Source organism: Heloderma suspectum, chromosome W (genome assembly GCF_057233095.1).
Source record: "Heloderma suspectum isolate Gila_16-S chromosome W, 16-S_ref, whole genome shotgun sequence".
In the NCBI taxonomy this organism is placed as follows: domain Eukaryota; kingdom Metazoa; phylum Chordata; class Lepidosauria; order Squamata; family Helodermatidae; genus Heloderma; species Heloderma suspectum.
The window spans coordinates 56,232,500-56,253,421 of record NC_139475.1 but is presented as its reverse complement, the minus strand read 5'-3'; the positions used below and the strand labels follow the sequence as shown (position 1 = coordinate 56,253,421).

The 20,922-nt window shown below is 48.1% G+C and overlaps 1 protein-coding gene across 1 annotated transcript in view; it reads left to right on the top strand.

Annotated features, from left to right (window-relative positions):
- Positions 1 to 5,115: 5,115 nt before the first annotated feature.
- LOC146334041 (AT-rich interactive domain-containing protein 3A-like) overlaps positions 5,116 to 20,922 on the top strand; it is a 71,610-nt gene continuing 55,803 nt past the window's right edge. Inside the window, exons 1-2 of the mRNA XM_084825195.1 lie at positions 5,116 to 5,540; positions 8,363 to 8,660. Of these exons, the coding sequence (XP_084681321.1) occupies positions 5,116 to 5,540; positions 8,363 to 8,660 (723 nt within the window). The remainder of the gene's footprint in view (positions 5,541 to 8,362; positions 8,661 to 20,922) is intronic.

Below are 20,922 nucleotides of genomic sequence, written 5' to 3'. Positions count from 1 at the left end.
ACCTTTCCTGCCAAAGCGGTACCTATTTATCTACTTGCAATTTCTTGCTTTTGAACTCCTAGGTTGGCAGGAGCTGGGACTGAAGACAGGAGCTCACTCTGTCACACGGCACTCGGGTCTTGAACCACTGTCCTGCCGACCTTCCCATCTGCAGTTCAGCATCTTAACCACTAAGCCACTGCGGCCCCTCCATCAGAAAGTACAATGATATAAAACTACATGATGAATGTTTTAAAGGCATAAAAAGCTGCATGAAACCAATGTTGGGAGTGTAAAGCTATTAATGTGGATATTATTATTTACATTTCTGTACCACTCCAAATTGCAGGTAGGTAAAGAGGCACCGCTTCGGCGGGAAAGGTAGCAGTGTTCCGTGCATGTTGGTGGTCAGTCAGGCGGGCCACACGGCCATGGAAGCATCTTCGGACAGCGCTGGCTCTTTGGCTTAAAAACGGAGATGAGCACCACCCCCTAGAGTCGGACACGACTGGCTGGGAACTCCTTTACCACTCCATAGCTGAAGATCTCTGGGCGGTTTACAAAGGTTAAAAACATTAAAAGTACAATATGCAAAATTTAAAAACATGAAAAACACACAGACAGTATACACAGACAATATATATTTTAAAACAACTTTGAGCAATCAGCCAAACCATAAAACAAATCCAGGATCAGTTAAAACTCATCACAGGCTGTCAAATGCCTGGGAAAGGAGAAAAGTCTTGACCTGGCACCAAAAAGATAGCAGTGTTAGTGCCAGGCAGGCCTCATCAGGGAGATCATTCCATAATTGGGGGGCCATCACCAAGAAGGCTCTCTCTTTCTGAGCCATTTCAGTTTGATGGTGCTTTAGAAATGTGAAATACTTAATCTGTCCTGTCTGTAGTTAGACAAACCTCCCTTAGCCCAGGAGACTTGCCTAACCATAGGCCAGTCTCAAATGTACCATTCCTGGCTAAGGTGATCAAGAATGCTTCTTTTCAATTTAGCCTTTTAGATTATATAGCTGTTTTGAAGTTTTGCTGTTTTTAATTTTCTTTTTTATTGTGTTGAGGTTTTTTGTTTGAAGCAGTTGTGCAATGCCTTTTTAGCAGATAAGTGTCAGGGTGGAAACTGAGCCGATAGAACCCCAGAGCAGTTCTGATTCTGAGGAGGATCAGCAATCCGTGGGAGAGGAGCCAGCTCATCCCTCACAGGCACAGCAGCTGGCAGAGATTCCTCCTGCTGGCATTCCTGAGATAGTGACCCTGGCAGTGAGAGAGTGCGGGAGGGGGGCTTGCTGGATGCTCGACGCTGACGCCAGGAGTGACGAGTGATGGAGGGTGTGGAAAGGAGGCGTAGCGCCTGTTTGGCGCGCAAGCAATGGCCGCGTCCCGTGGACCCAAGAGAAAGAGGGAGGATCTCTCCCTAGCCCATAAGTTCAGGGTCTGCCAAGTGATTCTTCTTCAAACGGGGACCAACTGCCTACCTGGAGCATAGGCTACTCTGCTGTTCCTTGCTTAGTCGCTGGTGATGAGCATCTGAAAGAGTCATTAAGTTGTAAAAGGATTAAAGCCTTGAAAATAATCCTTTTGTCTGTGTCTTGAGTTGGCTATTGGAGTAGACTGAAAGAGGCCGCTAGGGCGCTCCTAACAATAAGACAGTATATAAATGATAATAATAAATACTAAGAGAATAAGAGTTTTCTCTAAAACAAACAAAGCAAAACCTTGATGCTGGCTGCTAGGAGCTGGGGATATCTTTCCCCAGACTTGAATGGCCATATTAAAGAGCAGGTTATAGTGGACCCACAGTTATGGTCCTGTATGCATGCAAACTAGAAATCCCACTGTCGTGCCACTCCGAATGCTTTTCCCTTGAAGTGATGTTGTGGCAGGATCCACAATGGCAACTCCAGATGCATGTTTTTCCCCCTCCCTCTTTGCATGCCATGGCTAATGAGATGGCAGTGTGTGCATGTGCTTTAGCAAAAAGGCCTCCTCATTGGCTCTGGCTTCCTCTGATGTCAGAGAGGTTCCGTGCAGATGTTCACCGTGGCTCCTGGTTGTTGGGGAGTGTTCCATGGCAGTTGGGAAAAGGTGTGATCCACATCCTTTTGTGGAGCAGGCACCTTGGCTGGCAGATAAAACAGGCTTGATGTCTGTTTTGCTGGGTTGAGTCAGGTAAATCCAATACTTCACTTCAAGGGAGAAGCCCTTAGCTTTGTGGCTTGTTTTTGGTGGGAGGGCAGCAGTGGCAGTCCATGGGCTAGCTGATGGTTCCCAAGAGCTTGCCAACCCAAACATCAGTTCCACGTTAGATTTTGTGCTGGTGGGTCATCTCCTGAGGAATCTCTCAACAACAGACTCCTTCCTCCTCTATGAATTTGCCTCTGAAAGTTATCTAAACTAGTGGCCGCCTCAGGAAGCTGCCATATACTGAGTCAGACCATTGATCCATATAGCTCAGTATTGTCAGTACCGATTGGCAGCAATGGCTCTCCAGTGTTTCAGGCAAGGGTTTTTCCAGCTGTGCCTGGAAATGCCAGGGATTGAACCTGAGACTTCTTGCCTGCAAAGCAGATGCTCTAGCACTGAGCTATGGTCTTTCCCATCCTGTAGCCATAATGAATTCCTTAAATGAAATATAGGTGTTGTGAAGAAGACCTTTCTCTCTCCCCGCCCCTATCCTGGGTGAGCTGCCTATTAACGTCAATGTGTCAACCTCGGCTCTAATGCCATCTATAATAGTAAAAGAGGAGGTATGTGTATCTGTCCGTCTGTTGGCAACAGAGTGCCAAGCCCATGAAACCTAGACACCTGAAACCTGGCATGCATACTAAGGGAACCCTAGAGGGTGTGCACTTCCAGGCTATTTTGTTTTTGAAATACATTAATTTTAATTCATTTTAATGTGTCCATGTGGTTGATATCTGCAGTAATGTCTTCAGCCGCTAGGGCCAGATTTCCCTAACAAGTGCATCACTTTGCAATCTATGCAGTTCGAAGGTGCGAGAAATGAGTAGGCTGAGGGACAGCGCTATTGGCCTGCCCCCTGACTGTGGGGCAGGACCCCCTCAGGGGAATAGGGTAGACACATCCCTCCAATGTTTTCAGTCACAAGCCAGAGGAGATTCATAGGCCAAGGGACAAAGATATAGGCCTGCCCCGCCCCCCCAGCTGTGGGGCGCACCCCCCCATGGAACAGAGTGGACAGACCCCCTCCCTCAGGGGCTATAGGGTCACCCCATGGCAGGAGCTGTGCCTAGGGCTACCAGTGGGCATGGCTTCACTCTGACAGGGCTGGCACAGTGTCTCCAACTCTGGCCACTTTGTAAGTTTGCTCGAAAGCTTTGTTGTTTCAAACAAAGGGCTATTCCAACTGGTTCGAAGCCAGGTCCATCCACCAGTGACTAATGAGAGAAGAGATTCTCTTTTCACACTGAAACACACTCCCTGCCCCAACAGTTTGACACTGCTGTTTGCTCAGTGGTAAGACCTCTCAGTCTTCTTCTGTTGGTTAAAATAGCATGCATGATACAGCTGTGATCATATGATTAAGTTTGGATGAGACTGGCTGCTCCTTGGGGTCCTGTGCAGTCTTGCTTGTAGCTTTTGTCCAGGGAGATCTTAATTCCTGCACATTTTCCCCCTTGTGTGGGGAACACTGTGTTGCAGGAGGCTATCCCAAAATTCTCCTTTTCCAGAGAGGAAACACTCCACTTTCAGAGGCACCCTGGGAAGATGTGGGTCCCTGTTTTTTTTTTAATGCCACATCCTTTGGTTGCCTGTGGTAGATTATGATCATATCCAGGTGACCAAAAAGTAAATTAGAAGGAAGTTTGGTTCTTCTTATTTTTACTTTTTCCTGCCCCTGGGCCACCTCTTAAATTGGCAGGCAATGTTCTTCAAACATATAATATAGCCATGCATGACTAGATAGGCTTGTAAGAAATCTTGAGATCTGGTAACTTAATTTGGAAAGCTGTCTCACCAGCTGGACCAGTAAAAGAGTGCCTTGTCACTGACTCTTGTTTGTGTGAATATGTCCTCTGTCTGTCTGTCTATATCTATGTCTATATCTATAGACAGATATTGTTCTTTGCTTTGTGGTAAAAGCTGAAAGTCCCAGTTCCCCCTCAACTCCTCCTTCCAGAGTATGAAATAAAAAATGTCTTCCCTTTTAAAAATTACTTCTTCCTCTTTTTGTTTTGTTGATGCTGAATATGTTTGTGATGTCTTGCCCATTTAGAATGAATAATGTTTGCTCTGGGTATAAGCCTTCCCCTCTCCCACACCCCAGTCACCAAGATGATCCAGCTTCAAGCTCCTAGTCCTGATGGTTTCTCCCTGCTCTGAGTAACTCCTCTGCCATCTGCTCTTTACATACCTTTTCCTGATTACTTGCCGTCTTTCTCCACTAAACAAGTTATCTGGGCTTTGTACAGATCCTTAGAAATGGGGAAACAAAAATTCAAGTTCCTAGTCCTTATTGTACTAATATGTGTTTTTTTGTGGGGGGGACAGGGTTTTCATTGACACCTAGATGAAGAAGAGGAGGAGGACAACCCACAGTATGCAGGTTGCCCCTTCCCTTGGATGGAAGGACACTTGGCAGAAGCACAGGATTGGGCCGTGGCTTCAATTCCGGGTGGCGCAAAGTGGCACAGCTTGCTGCATAGAACATGGGACCTTGCGCTGCACGATCATGGCTAATCTTTAAAGCAATACTGTGTATGCGTGTGTGAAACGCATTTTTTCTTTCTTTTTGTAAATCTTTGCCTTTGGGCCAAAAAGGATTGCTCTCTTTTCCCCTGCCACTGTGAAAGGGGTTGCCTGTTATCATTGTCTTGTCCTGCTGTGATTGTAGAGCACTGGGCTGCCACAGACGGACACGTGAGACGTTGTGTTCCTCAAAGTTGCTGTAACCCCCTCCCAAGATAGTTGCCCCCACCCCCAGACCACTGGGGCAGAGGGCCCCCTGTAGACATCTCTCACGGTGTTGACCCTGACCAACTGCTGCCCCTCCACCCCTCCGCCTCCCGTGCAACACATAGGCCCCTCCCCTGCGGAGCATTGCTCTGCCCCCAGTGCCCCACCGGCCCCTGCCCAGGTGCTGCCCCCTGCAGGCAGGGCCATGAAGCTGCAGGCAGTGATGGAGAACTTGCAGCGCCAGCAGCGCACCCAGCTGCAGCAAGAGATGGAAGTCCGACAGCAGCAGCAGCAGGAACAGCCCCAGGGCAGCCTTCAGCCACCTCCTGCACCTAGTCAGGTCACCACCCTGCCAGCCTCTGGGGCTGCAGCACTGTCCCTCAGCCACAGCCAGAATCCTCTCCCCTCTGCGGAGGTGGGGCAGCCTGAGAGCGCAGGGATCCACAGGGCACAGATGGCGGCCCTGGCAGCCATGCGGGCAGCAGCTGCCGGCCTCAGCCAGTCATGCAGCCCAGTGGTGTCGGAGGAGAGTCATTCCTCGGAAGAGGAGGAACCAGGAGGAGGCGCAGAGGAGGAGGAAGAGGATGTCGATTACCTACAGGAAGGAGGCTCAGAAGAAGAGGAGGAGATGTACGTATTTGCAGGAGCTAGCAAAATGCCCATTGCTGCTTTGTTGCCAAGACTGTGGGAGAGGGGTGGCAATGTGTCTCTGCCTTTAGAGGCACCCTGCCTCCTGCCTAACATGGCGCAGTGGTTAAGGTGCTTGGGCTCCAATGCCCAATTAGCCCTAAAGCTTACATAAATCTTGGGTTAACCTACCTTGCAGGGTTGTCATGAGATAAACATAGTTGTTTGGGAAGAGATAACCATCTGTGCAAGCCCAAACTCCTTCGATGAAGGGTGTGGCTAAACATTAATGAATGAATGAATCAATAAACACCCACTGTTGAGTAAAAAGCCAACATTTTGTCCTCAGTGCAACTATCTCTGGTTGCACCCCTTTACTTTCTCTCCATAGGAGTGATTAGCTACCATTCACTTCTATGGGAGAAAGAGGTGCCCCTGAGGGTAAACTACCTCGGTTCTCCCATTTCTGGAATGAGTCTGGGCAAAGAAAGTAAAAAGGTACCGTTTTTTAAAAGTTGGACGGGGTGACTTAATAAAATAGTGTATTAACAAGAATTCTTGCTTGAAAATAGTATGAAAGGAAGAATTGTTGGCGGCAGCCACGAGCAGGCAGAATACTTGGAAAAGTTCTTTTTCTGCTTTGACTGGCTTTTTGCTCCAGGCTGGTCTGGTCGTCCATCAGCTTCTGTGCCCCTCCCTGATGTTGCTGGGGTTAGGGGAGAATAAAACCAGAGCTCTTAAGGCAAAACCAGTCTGACTAGTTTTTAATGCCTCAAGCTTTTGATTAAGTTCCTGATCCTACTTTGAAAATTTCCAAGTGATTTAAAAAGGGTGTGTGCATGTTGGGGGATGGGGGGCAGGGTGAGAGAACCAATTTCCGTAGTTTGAAGCAACAAAACTTTTATGGGGCGGGGCGGGGGTCTGAATATTTGTTTAGTTGGGTATTCAGGAGACCCACTGCTTACAATTCTCCCCCTTCCCTCCAATATCTTATGTGTCAACTGAGGATAATGCTTCATGCATCCTAATGCGTGAAAACGTCTGCCATAATAAGGCAGGAGTAAGTCCCATTAAACTCAGGGCTTACTTCTGAACAGAAATGCATAAGATTGCACTGTAGACATGATGGGTGTTAAGGTACCAGAGGACCCTGCATTGAGTCTTTTGCCACAAACAGACATGGTTATCCTGTGGAACTAAAGAGTTGCTAATTTTCTAAAATGAATAAATAATAGTGACTGATATTATTACCATATATTAGTTAGATATACCATATATACCTTCCTACCTGCTATTTAGTTGTAAGTTACCTTGTGTTGGGGATTAGGTTTAACTAAGGCAGCCTTCCGTGATGCCATGCTGCCTGGGAAAGATGGGACTTGCAGTCTAACACATCTGAATGCTCTGACTGGGACTCCTGCATTGAGCAGGGGGTTGGACTCGATGGCCTTGTAGGCCCCTTCCAACCCTACTATTCTATGATTCTATGAAAGGCACCACATTGGGAAAGGCTGAGCTAAGGAGTACCGTTATCGTTCGGGAACTTAAAGTACCCGGGAGCAGCTTTTGACTTAAGGTTGGTCAGCAATACTGCCGTGTTGTGGAGGTGTGGGGTTAATTTACATCTGTGGCAGGATTTGAATACAGGGCTGCCCAGCTCTTAATGCCAGCTGCCATTTTAAACCAGAAGTAGAGGGGAGTTTGTGCTGGCAGTCTGTTGCTAGTGCCGGATGCAACCTAGTGCTATAGAATTCTTGCATGTGGCGGGGCTAAATTGATCAGTGGACAGTATCACAGGTGTTCAATATCTCTTGAGAAATAGCAGTACACCAAGCTCAGAAGTAGATAGCTACCCCTCCTGAGATCCAAGAACTTCTGTGTTCAAAGTCTGTGTTCTACCACTGAGCTAAGGCCCACACTTCCCAACTTCCATGGAAGCGATTTTTGTCTGCAAAAACCACATCAAAAGGCCCCTTTAACCCGGGGCAGGCAGAAAGGAGGTCTCCATCTCCCAGCATTCCTGACCACTGGCCATGTTGGCAGAGACTTCTTGGAGCTGGAAGTCCCAAACGACTGGAGATGTACCTTCTGCCTACCCCTGCTGTACCCTAAGGATGTGATGTTCAAAACACACCCCATGGCATCGTTAGCCCCCTCAAAGCTCGCCTTAGAAGGCATATCGTGGCAGGTGAGCGCCCCCCGCCCCACCCCGGAAGGCACCTTGCCCGCTGTTACTGGTGGACAGCCATGGGGGAGAGTTAGAGACGTTCTAGAGAGGTCATGCTTGGTTCACACAGAGAACCAGGGAGGTCCTGGATGAACTCAGCCTGTGCCAGGATCCTTTGCGCTACTTGGGATGGTGGTTAGCAAGCAAGATGCCAAGAACATAAGAGCCTTGCTGGATCAGACCAAAGGGTGATCTTGACCAGCGTTCTTTTTGGCCAGTGGCCAACCAGATGTCCCAATAGGAGAAGCTGTCAAGCAGGATATCAGTTGTGTGTTCTTGACAGGTGGGGAGCTCGAAAAATGCTGTTCTGGACTTTTGAGTTGGGGGTTGCCTGAGATGTTGGGATGGGATATGATGCTTGAATTACAGGGGAGGGGTTACCTTCAGCACCAGCTGTTTTTAGTAGGTTACAGGGGAAAGGGGGAAGATTTGGTTAAATTTAGGGAGAGTCAAAATGGAGCTTGCGGATTTCATTAAGGTCCTCCCACTTTCCCCTGTGATTCAAGCACTGTGTGTGGCAAGGAGAACAGCTCTTCTGTCTTCGTGACGGGGTGGACTTCAGGCGTTCACATTTTCCTCCTTGTAACCCCCTCCCCAGGAAGAGCAAATGGGGTGAGGATTTCGAAGAAGACATGGGCGAGGAGGAAGGGGAGGATTATGAAGAGGACAAAGAAATGGCGGAGGAAGGACTTAGCTCTGGAGAGGCGGCCAGGTGGAGTCCGGGGCCCCCACTCCTTCGGAAACAGCAGCCCCCCCAGCAGTGCAGAGGGGAGCCCTCCAGGCTGCCGGGGGGCCAGGAGCAGCTCTCTTCTGGAATTGCCCACCAAGGCCTGTCGCAGCTGCAGCCCCGAGGCCTAGACCATGGAGACTGGACGTACGAGGAGCAGTTCAAGCAGGTAAATCGCTGCGAAGCGTCTTTCCTTGTTGACATCCATGGGTGTTTTCTGGAGCGTTCGGCCCCCTGGAGATCCCATCTGGGGAATGCACCTGCCAGGTTAAGCTGGTGCTAGGAGCAGGGAAATGGTCCCTTTAATGTTGAGTCCTGTCAGCTAAATAAGAGGGTATGCTATATCCAGGGCTGACCCAGCCTTCCTCAACCTGGTGCCCTCCAGCTTTGTTGGACTGCAGCTCCCATCATTCCCAGCCAGCACAGTCAATTCTGTGCTAGGGTAATCGAAAATATGTGCATAGCTCCTCTTGTGTAATTCTGCAAACATTACTTGCATTTTTAAAGCTGCTCCTGTTAGTCATTGTTAGATTGTTAGGGGGAGGCTTTACAGGGCTATGATCCCCACCCCCCACCCCACTCCCCAGATCACTCGAAACTGTGTTCAGCAATTCTGCTGGCCAAGATTTTGCTAGACATTGCTTTGAGATTATCTTTCCAACCAATGAGGGACAGAAACTTGTTTCCACCATTTGGGGTTTTTTAAATGAAAGCTGAAATGTTTGGGACTAGAATCCCATGGTCTGTGTATACTCCATTATGCAGCTTGTCTGCAGAATCCCAACAAACCTGCCACCCTGGCAGTAGTGCTGCCAGTTGAACTGGTTTGTGCTGTCCATGCTTCAAGCCCTTTAAGCCGTTCTGGATGCCCTGCCATGGAATCCTGGGAAGCTGAGCATCCTTCATCAGAGAACAGAGCACCTTTGCAGGATGGCTCTGATTGAGGTTCTTCACTGGATGCTGTATAAGTGAGATTCCGGGTTTTAAACCGTTTTATGCTTGCTGTGTAGATGTCATCCTATGGATATAGAGCAGGGAAGTCTTTGGCAGTCCTGGCTTTTTTGGCCAGCTTGGCAAAAGTTGGGAAGCTAGCCTGGGAAGTGAGCAAAGCCCATTCATCCAACTTGCAGTGGTCTGCCTTTTCATTGAGTTTAATTCTAAAGCATAACTTGTGTGTTTGGCAGCTTGGTTTACAGCTTTAGGAGATATTAACAGGTGAGACATCAGATGTTTCTGCTCCCTTCCTGGGGGAAACGCTGTTGTACAAATACAAATAATTTCAGATGTTTCGGTTTGAAGATGTAAGATTAGTTAAGGAATAAAAGGCAACTACTTTTATTTATATAGCATCATCAGTGCACATGGCACTGTACAAAATAAAGCCATAGAACAGGAAATCCCTGCCACAAAGACATACATTCTAATAAAATCACAAAATAAAACCAAAAGAAGGGGAAGGGAATACAGCAGACAGGCAGAGGAAAACACTACAAAATGAAATAGTCCTACAAAAACTAAACACAATGAGGGTGGAGAGACATGATCAAGGCTTATAAAATGAAGCAGGGGATAAAAGAATGTTGTTGGATAATTTCCTCCCTTACCCCCCCCCCCCCATCATGTTAGAACTTGGGGTCACTCAGTTAAATGGATGGGCAACAGTTCTAGGCAGGCAAAAGGAATCTTCCTCACATGAATGCAGGATTAACTTCCGGAATGCAGCTGGCACAGGATGTGCTGGTAGCTACTGGATGAGACAGCTTTAAAAGCTGATCAGGTGAGTTCTTGGAGGAGGATGGGTTGCTGTTAGCTATGGTGGCTCAACAGATCCTCCATGTTCAGAGGCAGCGTGCCTTTGGGTACCAGGTGCTGGAGGTAGATGAATGATGAGGGAGGACTATGGTCTCTGTGCTCCTGGAAGGCATCCAACTGGTCATCCTGGGAAGCAAGATGTTGGACTAGCCCAACCTGACTACAACTGCCATCAACCCCAGCTGGCATGGAGAGCGCCACATTGGGTAAGGCTCGGCTACACTGTCTTTCGGTCTGATCCAGCAGGGCTCTTGTGTGTTACTGTGCAGATATGGGAGATGTTTTATCAGTATGGCCCTATTCTGTTGTAATCTTTGGGACCCATCCCAAAAATTTTCAAGCTTAATTGCTAGTATATGTTCAAAAAGAACAGGAGGAACAGAAAGGGAGGTGGGGTTGCACTGTATGTGAAAAATACATATGTCTGCACAGAAATACAGGAGGAGGAGCTTGGTAGCCCCATCGAGAGCATCTGGATCAAAATTAATGGAGCAAAGAATAAAAGGAACATGGTGGCCGGTGTCTACTACCAGCCACCCAATCAAGGAGAAGACGAGGATGAAACTTTTGAAAAGCAAGTAGCCAATGTTTCAAGGAAGCATGATGTAGTAGCAATGGGGACTTCAATTTCCCCGATATTTGTTGGGAGACAATTCTGCAAAACATGGCCCCTCCAGGAAATTCCTGATTTGTGTGGCGGATAACTTCTTCCTACAGAAAGTAGAGGAAGAAAGTAGAGGATCAGCTATCCTTGACGTGATCCTAACCAACAGAGATGACTTGGTGGGTAAAGTAGCAGTTACAGGAACTCTGGGGGAAAGCGACCATGTTATACTTGAGTTCTTGGTTCTAAGGGAAGCAGAAGCCGAGTAGTCAAATGCATACCCTGGATTTTAGGGAAGCTGATTTTAATAAACTCAGAACAATGATCAGGAAGGTCCCATGGCAAGCGACGCTAATGAGAAAAGGAGTCCAAGATGGGTGGGAGCTTTTAAAAAAAGAAATTCTCAAGGCACAATTACAAACCATTCCAACAAGAAGAAAAGGTGGAAGACAACAGAAGAAGCCAATGTGGCTTCACAAAAAGCTTAGGGATGACCTGAAAACAAAAAAGGACACATGCAGGAACTGGAAGGAAGGCCAAGCTACAAAGGAAGAGTACAGGCAGTTAGCACAGAATTGCAGGGATGGTGTCAGGAAGGCTAAAGCTGAGAGCAAGCTGAGCGAGGGATGCTAAAAGCAACAAAAAGGCTTTCTTCAGCTATGTGCATAGTAAAATACAGAGGAAAGAAATGGTGGTTCAGCTATTAAATAAGGATGGCAAAGTGATCACAGATGACAAAGAAAAGGCCGAGGTGCTCAATGCCTACTTTGGCTCAGTCTTTTCCCAAAAGAGGGTCTATGACCCCCCTGGCAAAGGCGAAGTACAGGCTGAAGGGGCAGGATTGCAGCTTGAGATCGATAGGCATATGGTCAAGGAACATCGAATTACTTTGAATGAGTTCAAATCTCCAGGGCCAGATGAACTGCATCCTAGAGTAAGAAAGGAACTGGCAGAAGAACTCTCAGAACCGCTGTCTATTCTCTTTGAGCAACCATGGAGGACAGGGGAAGTGCCAGATGACTGGAGGAGGGCGAATGTTGTCCCTATCTTCCAAAAGGGTAAAAAGGAGGAACCTGGGAACTACAGAGCAGTCAGTCTGACATCAATCCCTGGGAAAATTCTGGAGCAGATGATAAAGCAATCCATCTGGAAGCACCTTGAAAACAATGCCGTGATTACTCGAAGCCAACATGGCTTTGTCAAGAACAAATCCTGCTAGACGAATCTGATCTCATTTTTGGATCAAGTCACCTCCTTTGTGGACTGTGGGAATGCTGTGGACATCATATACCTTGACTTCAGCAAAGCTTTTGACAAAGTGCCCCCATGATATCCTGATGGGCCAACTAGCTCAAAGTGGGCTAGATGAAACAACGATCCAGTGGATCCACAGTTGGCTACAGAATCGGACTCAAAGAGTGCTTCTCAATGGGACCTTCTCAAACTGGGGAGAGGTCACGAGCGGGGTACCGCAGGGCTCAGTCCTGGGCCCAGTGCTCTTCCACATTTTTATTAATGACTTGGAGGAGGAGGTGCAGGGAATGCTGAACAAATTTGCAGATGACACAAAATTGGGCGGGATAGCTAATACTTTGGAAGACAGAAACAAAATTCAAAGTGATCTTGATAGGCTGGAACGCTGGGCAGAAAACAACAGAACGACATTTAATAGGGATAAATGCCAAGTTCTGCACCTCAGAAAAAGAAACCAAATGCACAGTTACAAGATGGGGGATGCTTGGCTCAACAACACTACAAGCAAGAAGGATCTTGGAATTGTTGTCCATCACAAGCTGATTATGAGCCAGCAATGTGATGTGGCTGCAAAAAAGGCAGATGCTCTTTTGGGCTGCATTAATGGAAGCATAGCTTCCAAATCCTGGGAAGTACTAGTTCCCCTCTACTCAGCACTGGTTAGGCCTCATCTGGAGTACTGTGTCCAGTTCTGGGCACCACACTTTAAGAAGGATGCAGACAAACTGGAGAGGGTTCAGAGGAGGGCAACAAGGATGATCAGGGGACTGGGAACAAAGCCGTATGAGGAGAGACTGAAAGAACTGGGCATGTTTAGCCTTGAGAAGAGAAGACTGAGGGGAGATAGGATGGCGCTCTTCAAGGACTTGAAAGGCTGTCCCAGAGAGGAAGGCCAGGATCTCTTCTCCATCATCCCAGAGTGCAGGACACGGAAGAATGGGCTCAAGTGACAGGAAACCAGGTTCCAGCTGAACATCAGGACAAACTTCCTGACTGTCAGTGTCAGAGCAATACAACAATGGAACCAATTACCTGGGGAGGTGGTGGGCTCTCCCACACTGGAGGCCTTCAAGACGAGGCTGGGCAGCCATCTGTCAGGGATGCTCTGACCTGGATTCCTGCATTGAGCAGGGGGTTGGACTCACTGGCCTTGTAGGCCCCTTCGAACCCTACTATTCTATGATTCTATGCTGTTTTCCTGTATCTGAAGGGCGCATGAAGTGCCGGCTCCAGGTTCTGGAGGGCCCTGGGGCAAGGCCCCCTCCCTCAGTGAGTCTCCCCCTCCCTCAGTGAGTCTCCCCATGAGCATCCGGATCAACAGCCAAGAGACACGCTCTCCAGGTCAGTGGGTCATTGGATGTCCCCTCTCTTCCCACCCACCCAGGGCGGGTGACAGAGGGCAGTGCTGGCTCCATGCTGGTAGGCATGGTCTACTGCATTAGATTACTGCAATGCGCTCCGCATGGGACTGCCTTTGAAGGGTGTTCGGAAACTTCGGCTGGAGCAAAATGCTTCAGCCAGGCTGTTGTCTGGTGTACATTATACAGACCATATTACACCAGTCTTACAGCAGTTGCACTGGCTGCCAGTTTGTTTCCGGGTCCAATTCAAGGTGCTGGTTCTTACCTTTGAAGCCCTAAGCAGCTTTGAGGCCAGGATATCTGAAAGACTGCCTGCTTTCAGATAATCCTACCTGTACTTTACGATCAGTGCCGGCTCCAGGTTCTGGAGGGCCCTGGGGCAAGGCCCCCTCCCTCAGTGAGTCTCCCTTCTCACTGCCATGGCCCCCAGCTGCTCTTGCTCCTCCTCCTGCTCTGCCTCATCACTGCTCCCACTTGCTTGCCTGGCAGGCAGAGCCAGCGGGCCACGGCACCCCCTGCTCTTCCTTCTCACCACCACCGTTGCCTGGGCCGGAGCGAGAGGCGGGCGCACAAGCAGCTGGCAAGCGTGAAGAGGAGGAGAAACTCTGGAGGGGGGTCAGGGGACCCTGCTGGGGTGCGGGCCCTCGGCGGCTGCCCGACCATGCCAGCCCTGGGAGTAAAGGTACTCTGTACATATTAGAAATGCTATTTGCATGTTCTAGGGCAGGGGTGGCAGAAGATCAGATTTCTGTGTGATTTGTAGTAAATTGTCAAGGATTTCTGACACCCAGTAGTTTAGCAACAGCAACCACAAAATGACACACACACCCCAAATTATACCACTGAAATGAAGAAAGTTTAGAGTAACCAGGAGTGGGTTTTTTGTGTTGAAGGACTGTGAGTTCCATTCAGTTCTGGTCCTGAAACATAAATTCTTGGGCTCCAAATTCTTTAATTCTCAGCATAAGTCTTTTGCTTGGTGGATCTTGGAGTTCTAGTAAAAAACAAAGTAGATCCTGCAAGCCAAAAGTCCGCCCAGCCCTGTTCTGGGGAAGAGAATAATTTTCTTTTTTTTTTAAGTTTCCAAATTTTTCCATTTGAAATTTGATGGTGTCAAAGTCCGCAAAGAAGCTTGTTAGTCTGGAAATATTTCTCCCCAGGCAAAACTGACCAGCATTAGCTGGCCCTTCCAGGATGCTGCAATAAAACCCAGGCTATTTAGAACAAGCTTGTTCTGGCATCGAGCTGTGCTGAGATTTAAATAGATATGAAACTATTTTTTATTGCAGGGTGGTGGTGGTGGATTGGATTGGAGTCTCATGTTCAGATCCTCCAGGTGTATATTGTAAAGCAGTCCCCTGCTGGTTCTGAAAAACTTAAAACTTTTTACATTCAAAGAGTGAACGAGGTGTCAGATATGGATTTGGGTCAGCCTGGCTGTGGGGCGGGCTCCTCCTGCTTTGAGTGTAAGATAAGAGGGGAAGTTGGGTATTGAGAGAGAGCTGTGTGTATTTGCTGTCTGATTCTCTGCCAGTGAAGAGTTTTACTTGCTGAAAAATTCTTCATTTTTAGTCAGCTTTCAATGTTTTTTAAACAGCAAGCCCAAATAAAACCTTAGACGTTAGTGTGTGTGTTTGTGTGTATGTGTTAGAGAGGGTTTGAATTCTTTTAGGAGGGGTTAAGCTTTGTGCATCTTTCATAGTGTTCTTTGAGCTACACAGGACCTTTTCTAAGGTTAATTGTCTCAACATGGATAACCTGTTGAAGCCGAATTCTATTGTTTTGTTGTTGTTTTTCCTGTTTTTGAGGAGCACTCTTATTTCATCCAGCAAACATTGATTCCTCTGTAGGGATTGCTTAAAAATAATGCTTTGAGTTTGTGTGTGTGTGTGTGTTTTGCTTTGAATATCAACATCTGAGAAAGAGTTATGTGTGACCCAAAAGCTTGCTTCCATTTGCTCCATATGTAGCTGTCTGGGGGACCCTTAGAGTTACCAAGACTGACTACTGCGTCTAAAAAGAAACTCTGCATTTTTTAACCAGATTTATTTTTCTTCTGACAATTGCTGCAAGGCACCAATGGGGAGCCCAACCCCAAAGAAAGAGAACACACTCATCTAACAGCACCGACCTCCCCCATCCCGAAATCTTTTTTTTAAAAAAAACCTTCCCACCCTACTTTCTGGCAAAACTCCCCCCCTTCTTTCGAGCCATCTCCCTTCCCACTCTCCTGTTTGATCAGCCCAGACTGGATATTGAATCAGAAAAGCCTTAAAGCTAATAGAAGGAAATGGCTCTTTGCAAGCCAGGTCCCCAGAGGCAGAGTGGCCTTTGATGTACTAGTTGTAAATACACTGGGAATTGGAGGGGGGGAGGAAGGTTGATGGGGAGATCCCCCCCCCACACACACACACATGCCTCCTTTTTGTCCAAATAGCAGCAGATGGAATCCAGATGGAGACAAGGAGGTGGTTTTGCTATGACAAGGTAGCAAAAAAATACTTGAGCATTTTTCAGGGGTTTCCAGGAGCAGATTGCGGGGTTCTCTCCCCTCTCCCTGTCCATCCATCCTACCCATCCTATCTATCTATCTATCTATCTATCTATCTATCTATCTATCTATCTATCTATCTTCCCTTCAGAATCTGTATTTTGGAATCTTGTGTGTGTTTTAGATTCTCTCATCCCTCTTTGCAAAGAATGCTGCAGTAATTCCCCAGCTGAGCACACTTGTGGGGAAAGAATTGCTTTAATTTCAGCGAAGGGTTCTTGGGAGCCCAGTGGTGCCTGGGCACAGAAGAGGCTGCCTGCTATGCCTTTGGATGAGTCACAGAATCACAGAGTTGGAGGGGACCATGCAGGACACTGTGTGCGCGTGTGTGTGTGCGCGCGCGTGTGCGTGTGTGTGTGTCCCAGTGCTGCCACCAGTGCATGGCATTTAATGTCTGCTCTGTAGTGCAGGATGCAGCTACATCACCCCTAGTGAAAGAGTTGCTTGTTGATTGCTTCTGGGAGGGAATTTTGCCCTGTCTGTGCTTTGGGTGTGATCTGGATCACTGCTTTGCTCCCGGTGCAGAGAGTCTTCCTGTTGTGTCTCTCTGAAGGCTGTTGGTAGTTGGCAAGATGAGAGGACACAAAAGCAGCAGTTGGTCATCCTGGCCTGTACCCACATTGGCATCACTCCAGATGCAGCAGAATTCTTGGATGAATCTGACCATTGCGTCTCTGAATGAATGACTACTCTAGGCTTGCCAGGAGGCACAGAACAGCACCCTTGCTCCTGCATGCTCTTAAAAAGCAAACCAACTTCTGGTGTAAGAGTGGCTGCACACCTCTTTCTTTTTAAATTTTGGGAAAAGTAAAAGTTCAGGACTGGCACTGTCCCTGCCTCCAGGAGCTTACAGTCTAGGTGGTGGGGGAGAACAGATAACTTAGGGAGTGGTAGGGAGAGGCCAAGATAGTGAGGGATGCATGTGCTTAAACTCTGTGTGTGTGTGTGTGTGTGTGCGCGCGCGCGCGTGCATGCATGCATGCATGCATGCATGCATGTGGCTAGTGGGGAACTCCCCTCTTTAAATACAAAGGAGAGAGACTGAGCCTGTGGAGTCCATATTTAGATACTGTTTTCCCTTAAAAAATTCAAAGGACTTCTCCCACACCAATAATACTATGCAGCTATGTTGAATAGACTGGAGGGGAAAACGTGATGGGCACATTCCAGCCAGAGACAAGAACTTCTTAATTCCTTTTGAGTTCTTGCTAAGATGGATGGAAAATTTGCCCTGTTCCCATCCCAGAGCTCTTGCCCCCATCTCCTGGGCTCTCTTCCTCAGCACTTCTGCCCCTCCTTCTGACTAGGAGAACTCAAACCTCCATGTTCCTAAACTCTGTGCAATCCCACCGCACACCCCACCCCGCTAAAAAAAAGGCCCTTTCATTTCTGTTGCGGTTTTGGCTCAGCCTGCTGGCATCCTGCCCTTGACAAATTCCCCCGAGCATTTAGACCATTGGTGAACGTTCGACGTCACCACTGGAATCTCAGCCAGTGTCTAGAAAGGCACTCAAACAACAGGCCGCATGTGTTACATGGCTGTTGTTTTAAATGCAGGGTCTCCAGTCACCAAGAAAACTAATCTGGACACGGCAGTCAAGGGCCCTGCCACCTCCTTCTCCTGAGACAACGCCTCCACACCTGGAAATGTTGTGCTGCGCTTTGAAAGTCAGGGTTAAGAAGTCACTTGTTACCTTTGCCAAGGTCCCTCCGTCAGGACAGCCCCTGTGGTAGCTTGGCAAGTCCCGTCTTGTGTCTCCTGTTAGCCCCATCTTGTTTATATTCCTACATTCCTTTTTTCCCAGGCATCTGCCTGCCAAAGCCGCAGCCAATCAGCTGGGCTTGGAGAGCGTTCAGAAGAAGAGAAAAAGGTCTCCTGGAGAGGAGCCAACTGGAGCTCCCTGCCAGATGCCTAGCCAAGCAAACCCCTGGCGGGGGTCCAGAGTTGAACATAGCCTGCCTGCCAGCTGGTTGCGCTCCCTCCCTCTGACATAGGTTGGGAAGGGATTTCCTCACGCACCAAGCAAGCATGCCAGCAGCTCTCGCCTTTCTCCTGTTGCTCAGCGGCTGCAGTGAAAATGGGCCATCGAGTGCATTGCGGTGCCACTTGGCTTTGTTTGCCTTGGGGGCTTGCCAGCTATTTCAACTGTTACCCCGAAATGGGATTTTTGGTGCCAGCCGCTAGTTGTCAAGACAAAAAGGGTTTGAAGCTGACTTCAGTAGAGGATGGCCTGCGGCCTTTTTTTAGGCAGGATAGCTGAAGGGGTTCTTGGGTGACATCCCTGTCACAGGAACCCCCAGGTATAGAATCACAGAATAGTAGGGTTGGAAGGGGCCTACAAGACCATCAAGTCCAACCCCCTGCTCCATGCAGGAATCCAAGTCAGAGCATCCCTAACAGGTGGATGTCCAGCCTCGTCTTGAACGCCTCCAGTGTGGGAGAGCCCACCGCCTCCCCAGGTCATGGGTTCCATTGCCGTCTTGCTCTAACAGTCAGGAAGTTTCTCCTGATGTTCAGCTGGAATCTGGCTTCCTGGAACTTGAGCCCATTCTTCCGTGTCCTGCACTCTGGCATGATCGAGAAGAGATCCTGGCCTTCCTCTCTGTGACAACCTTTCAAGGACTTGAAGAGCACCATCCTATCTCCCCTCAGTCTTCTCTTCTCAAGGCTCAACATGCCCAGTTCTTTCTGTCTCTCCTCATACGGCTTTGTTTCCAGTCCCCTGATCAGCTTCGTTGCCCTCCTCTGAACCCTCTCCAGCTTGTCTGCATCCTTCTTCAAGTGTGGTGCCCAGAACTGGACACAGTACTCCAGATGAGGCCTAACCAGTGCTGAGTAGAGGGGAACTAGTACTTCCCAGGATTTGGAAGCGATGCTTCTATTAATGCAGCCCAAAAGAGCATTTGCTTTTTTTGCAGCCACATCACGTTGTTGGCTCATATTCAGCTTGTGATCGACAACAATTCCAAGATCCTTCACGCTTGTAGTGTTGTTGAGCCAAGCATCGCCCATCTTGTAACTGTGCATTTGGTTTCTTTTTCTGAGGTGCAGAACTTGGCATTTATCCCTATTAAATGTCATTCTGTTGTTTTCTGCCCAGCGCTCCAGTCTATCCAGATCACTTTGAATTTTGTGTCTGTCTTCCAAGGTATTAGCTGTCACGCCCAATTTTGTGTCATCTGCAAATGTGATCAGCATTCCCTGCACCTCCTCCTCCAAGTCATTCATAACAGTGTGGAAGAGGACTGGGCCCAGGACTGAGCCCTGCGGTACCCCGCTCGTTCCCTCTACCCAGTTTGAGAAGGTCCCATTGATAAGCACTCTTTGAGTCCGATTCTGTAGCCAGCTGTGGATCCACATGATCGCTGTTTCATCTAGCCCACTTTGAGCTAGTTGGCTCATCAGGACATCATGGGGCACTTTGTCGAAAGCTTTGCTGAGGTTGAGGTATATGATGTCCACAGCATCCCCACAGTCCACAAGGGAGGTGACTTGATCCAAAAATGAGATCAGATTCGTGTGGCAGGACTTGTTCTTGACAAATCCATGTTGGCTTCGAGTAATCACGGCATTGTTTTCAAGGTGCTTCCAGATGGATTGCTTTATCATCTGCTCCAGAATTTTCCCAGGGATTGATGTCAGACTGACTGCTCTGTAGTTCCCAGGTTCCTCCTTTTTACCCTTTCTGAAGATAGGGACAACATTAGCCCTCCTTCAGTCATCTGGCACTTCACCCGTCTGCCATGATTGCTCAAAGAGAATAGACAGTGGTTCTGAGAGCTCTTCTGCCAGTTCCTTTATTACTCTAGGATGCAGTTCATCTGGCCCTGGAGATTTGAACTCATTCAAAGTAATTTGGTGTTCCTTGACCATATGCCCATCGATCTCAAGCTGCAATCCTGCCCCTTCAGCCTGGACTTCACCTTTGCCAGGGGGGTCATAGACCCTCTTTTGGGAAAAGACTGAGCCAAAGTAGGCATTGAGCACCTCTGCCTTTCCTTTGTCATCTGTTATCGTTTTGCCATCCTTATTTAATAGCTGAACCATCATTTCTTTCCTCTGCCTTTTACGATGCACGTAGCTGAAGGAAGCCTTTTTGTTGCTTTTAGCCTCCCTCGCTAACCTCAGCTCGTTCTCAGCTTTAGCCTTCCTGACGCCATCTCTGCAATTCTCTGCTACCTGCCTGTACCCTTCCTTTGTTGCTTGGCCTTCTCTCTCTGCTTTCTATATGTGTACTTTTGTTTTCAGGTCATCGCTAAGCTTTTTGTGAAGGCACATTGGCTTCTTCTGTTGTCTTCCACCTTTTCTTCTTGTTGGAATTGTTCGTGATTGTGTAGTGTACATGAGAGGTGTGCTGAGGGATCGAACTCCTCCTCCAAAGAGGTCTCCTCTGAGCTTGGCTCCCACATGCCGGATAGCTCCGGAGTGGATTCACTGCCCCACTGACCTTGGGAAGGGGAGGGCTGCTGCAGAAAAGGCATGGTGTCTTTGGCTGGGTTTTGAGATTGTGTATCTGCCCCATCCTTCTCTTCAGGTACTTAAGCTTCCAGCCTGCTGGAGGTGTGAGCAAAAGGGCTCTCAGCCATGGGTGAGAAGCCATTAAAGAGGAGCTGCTGTCCTGGGAGAAGAGAAGTGCTGGAGGAGACTTTGGAGTAGCAAGTGGCTACCGACACACAGTTGTACAAAGAACAAGATGAATATTCATTTTAGTACTGCAGACATATGACTCTCTGACAAGAGTTCCCGGAGTGACAGGACTCTGCTGCCAGGTTCAGTTTGAAGATATAACCAAGTATTGTTGAAATGTGGTTAGGTTTTTAAAAAATTATTTTAAGATATATTTTTATG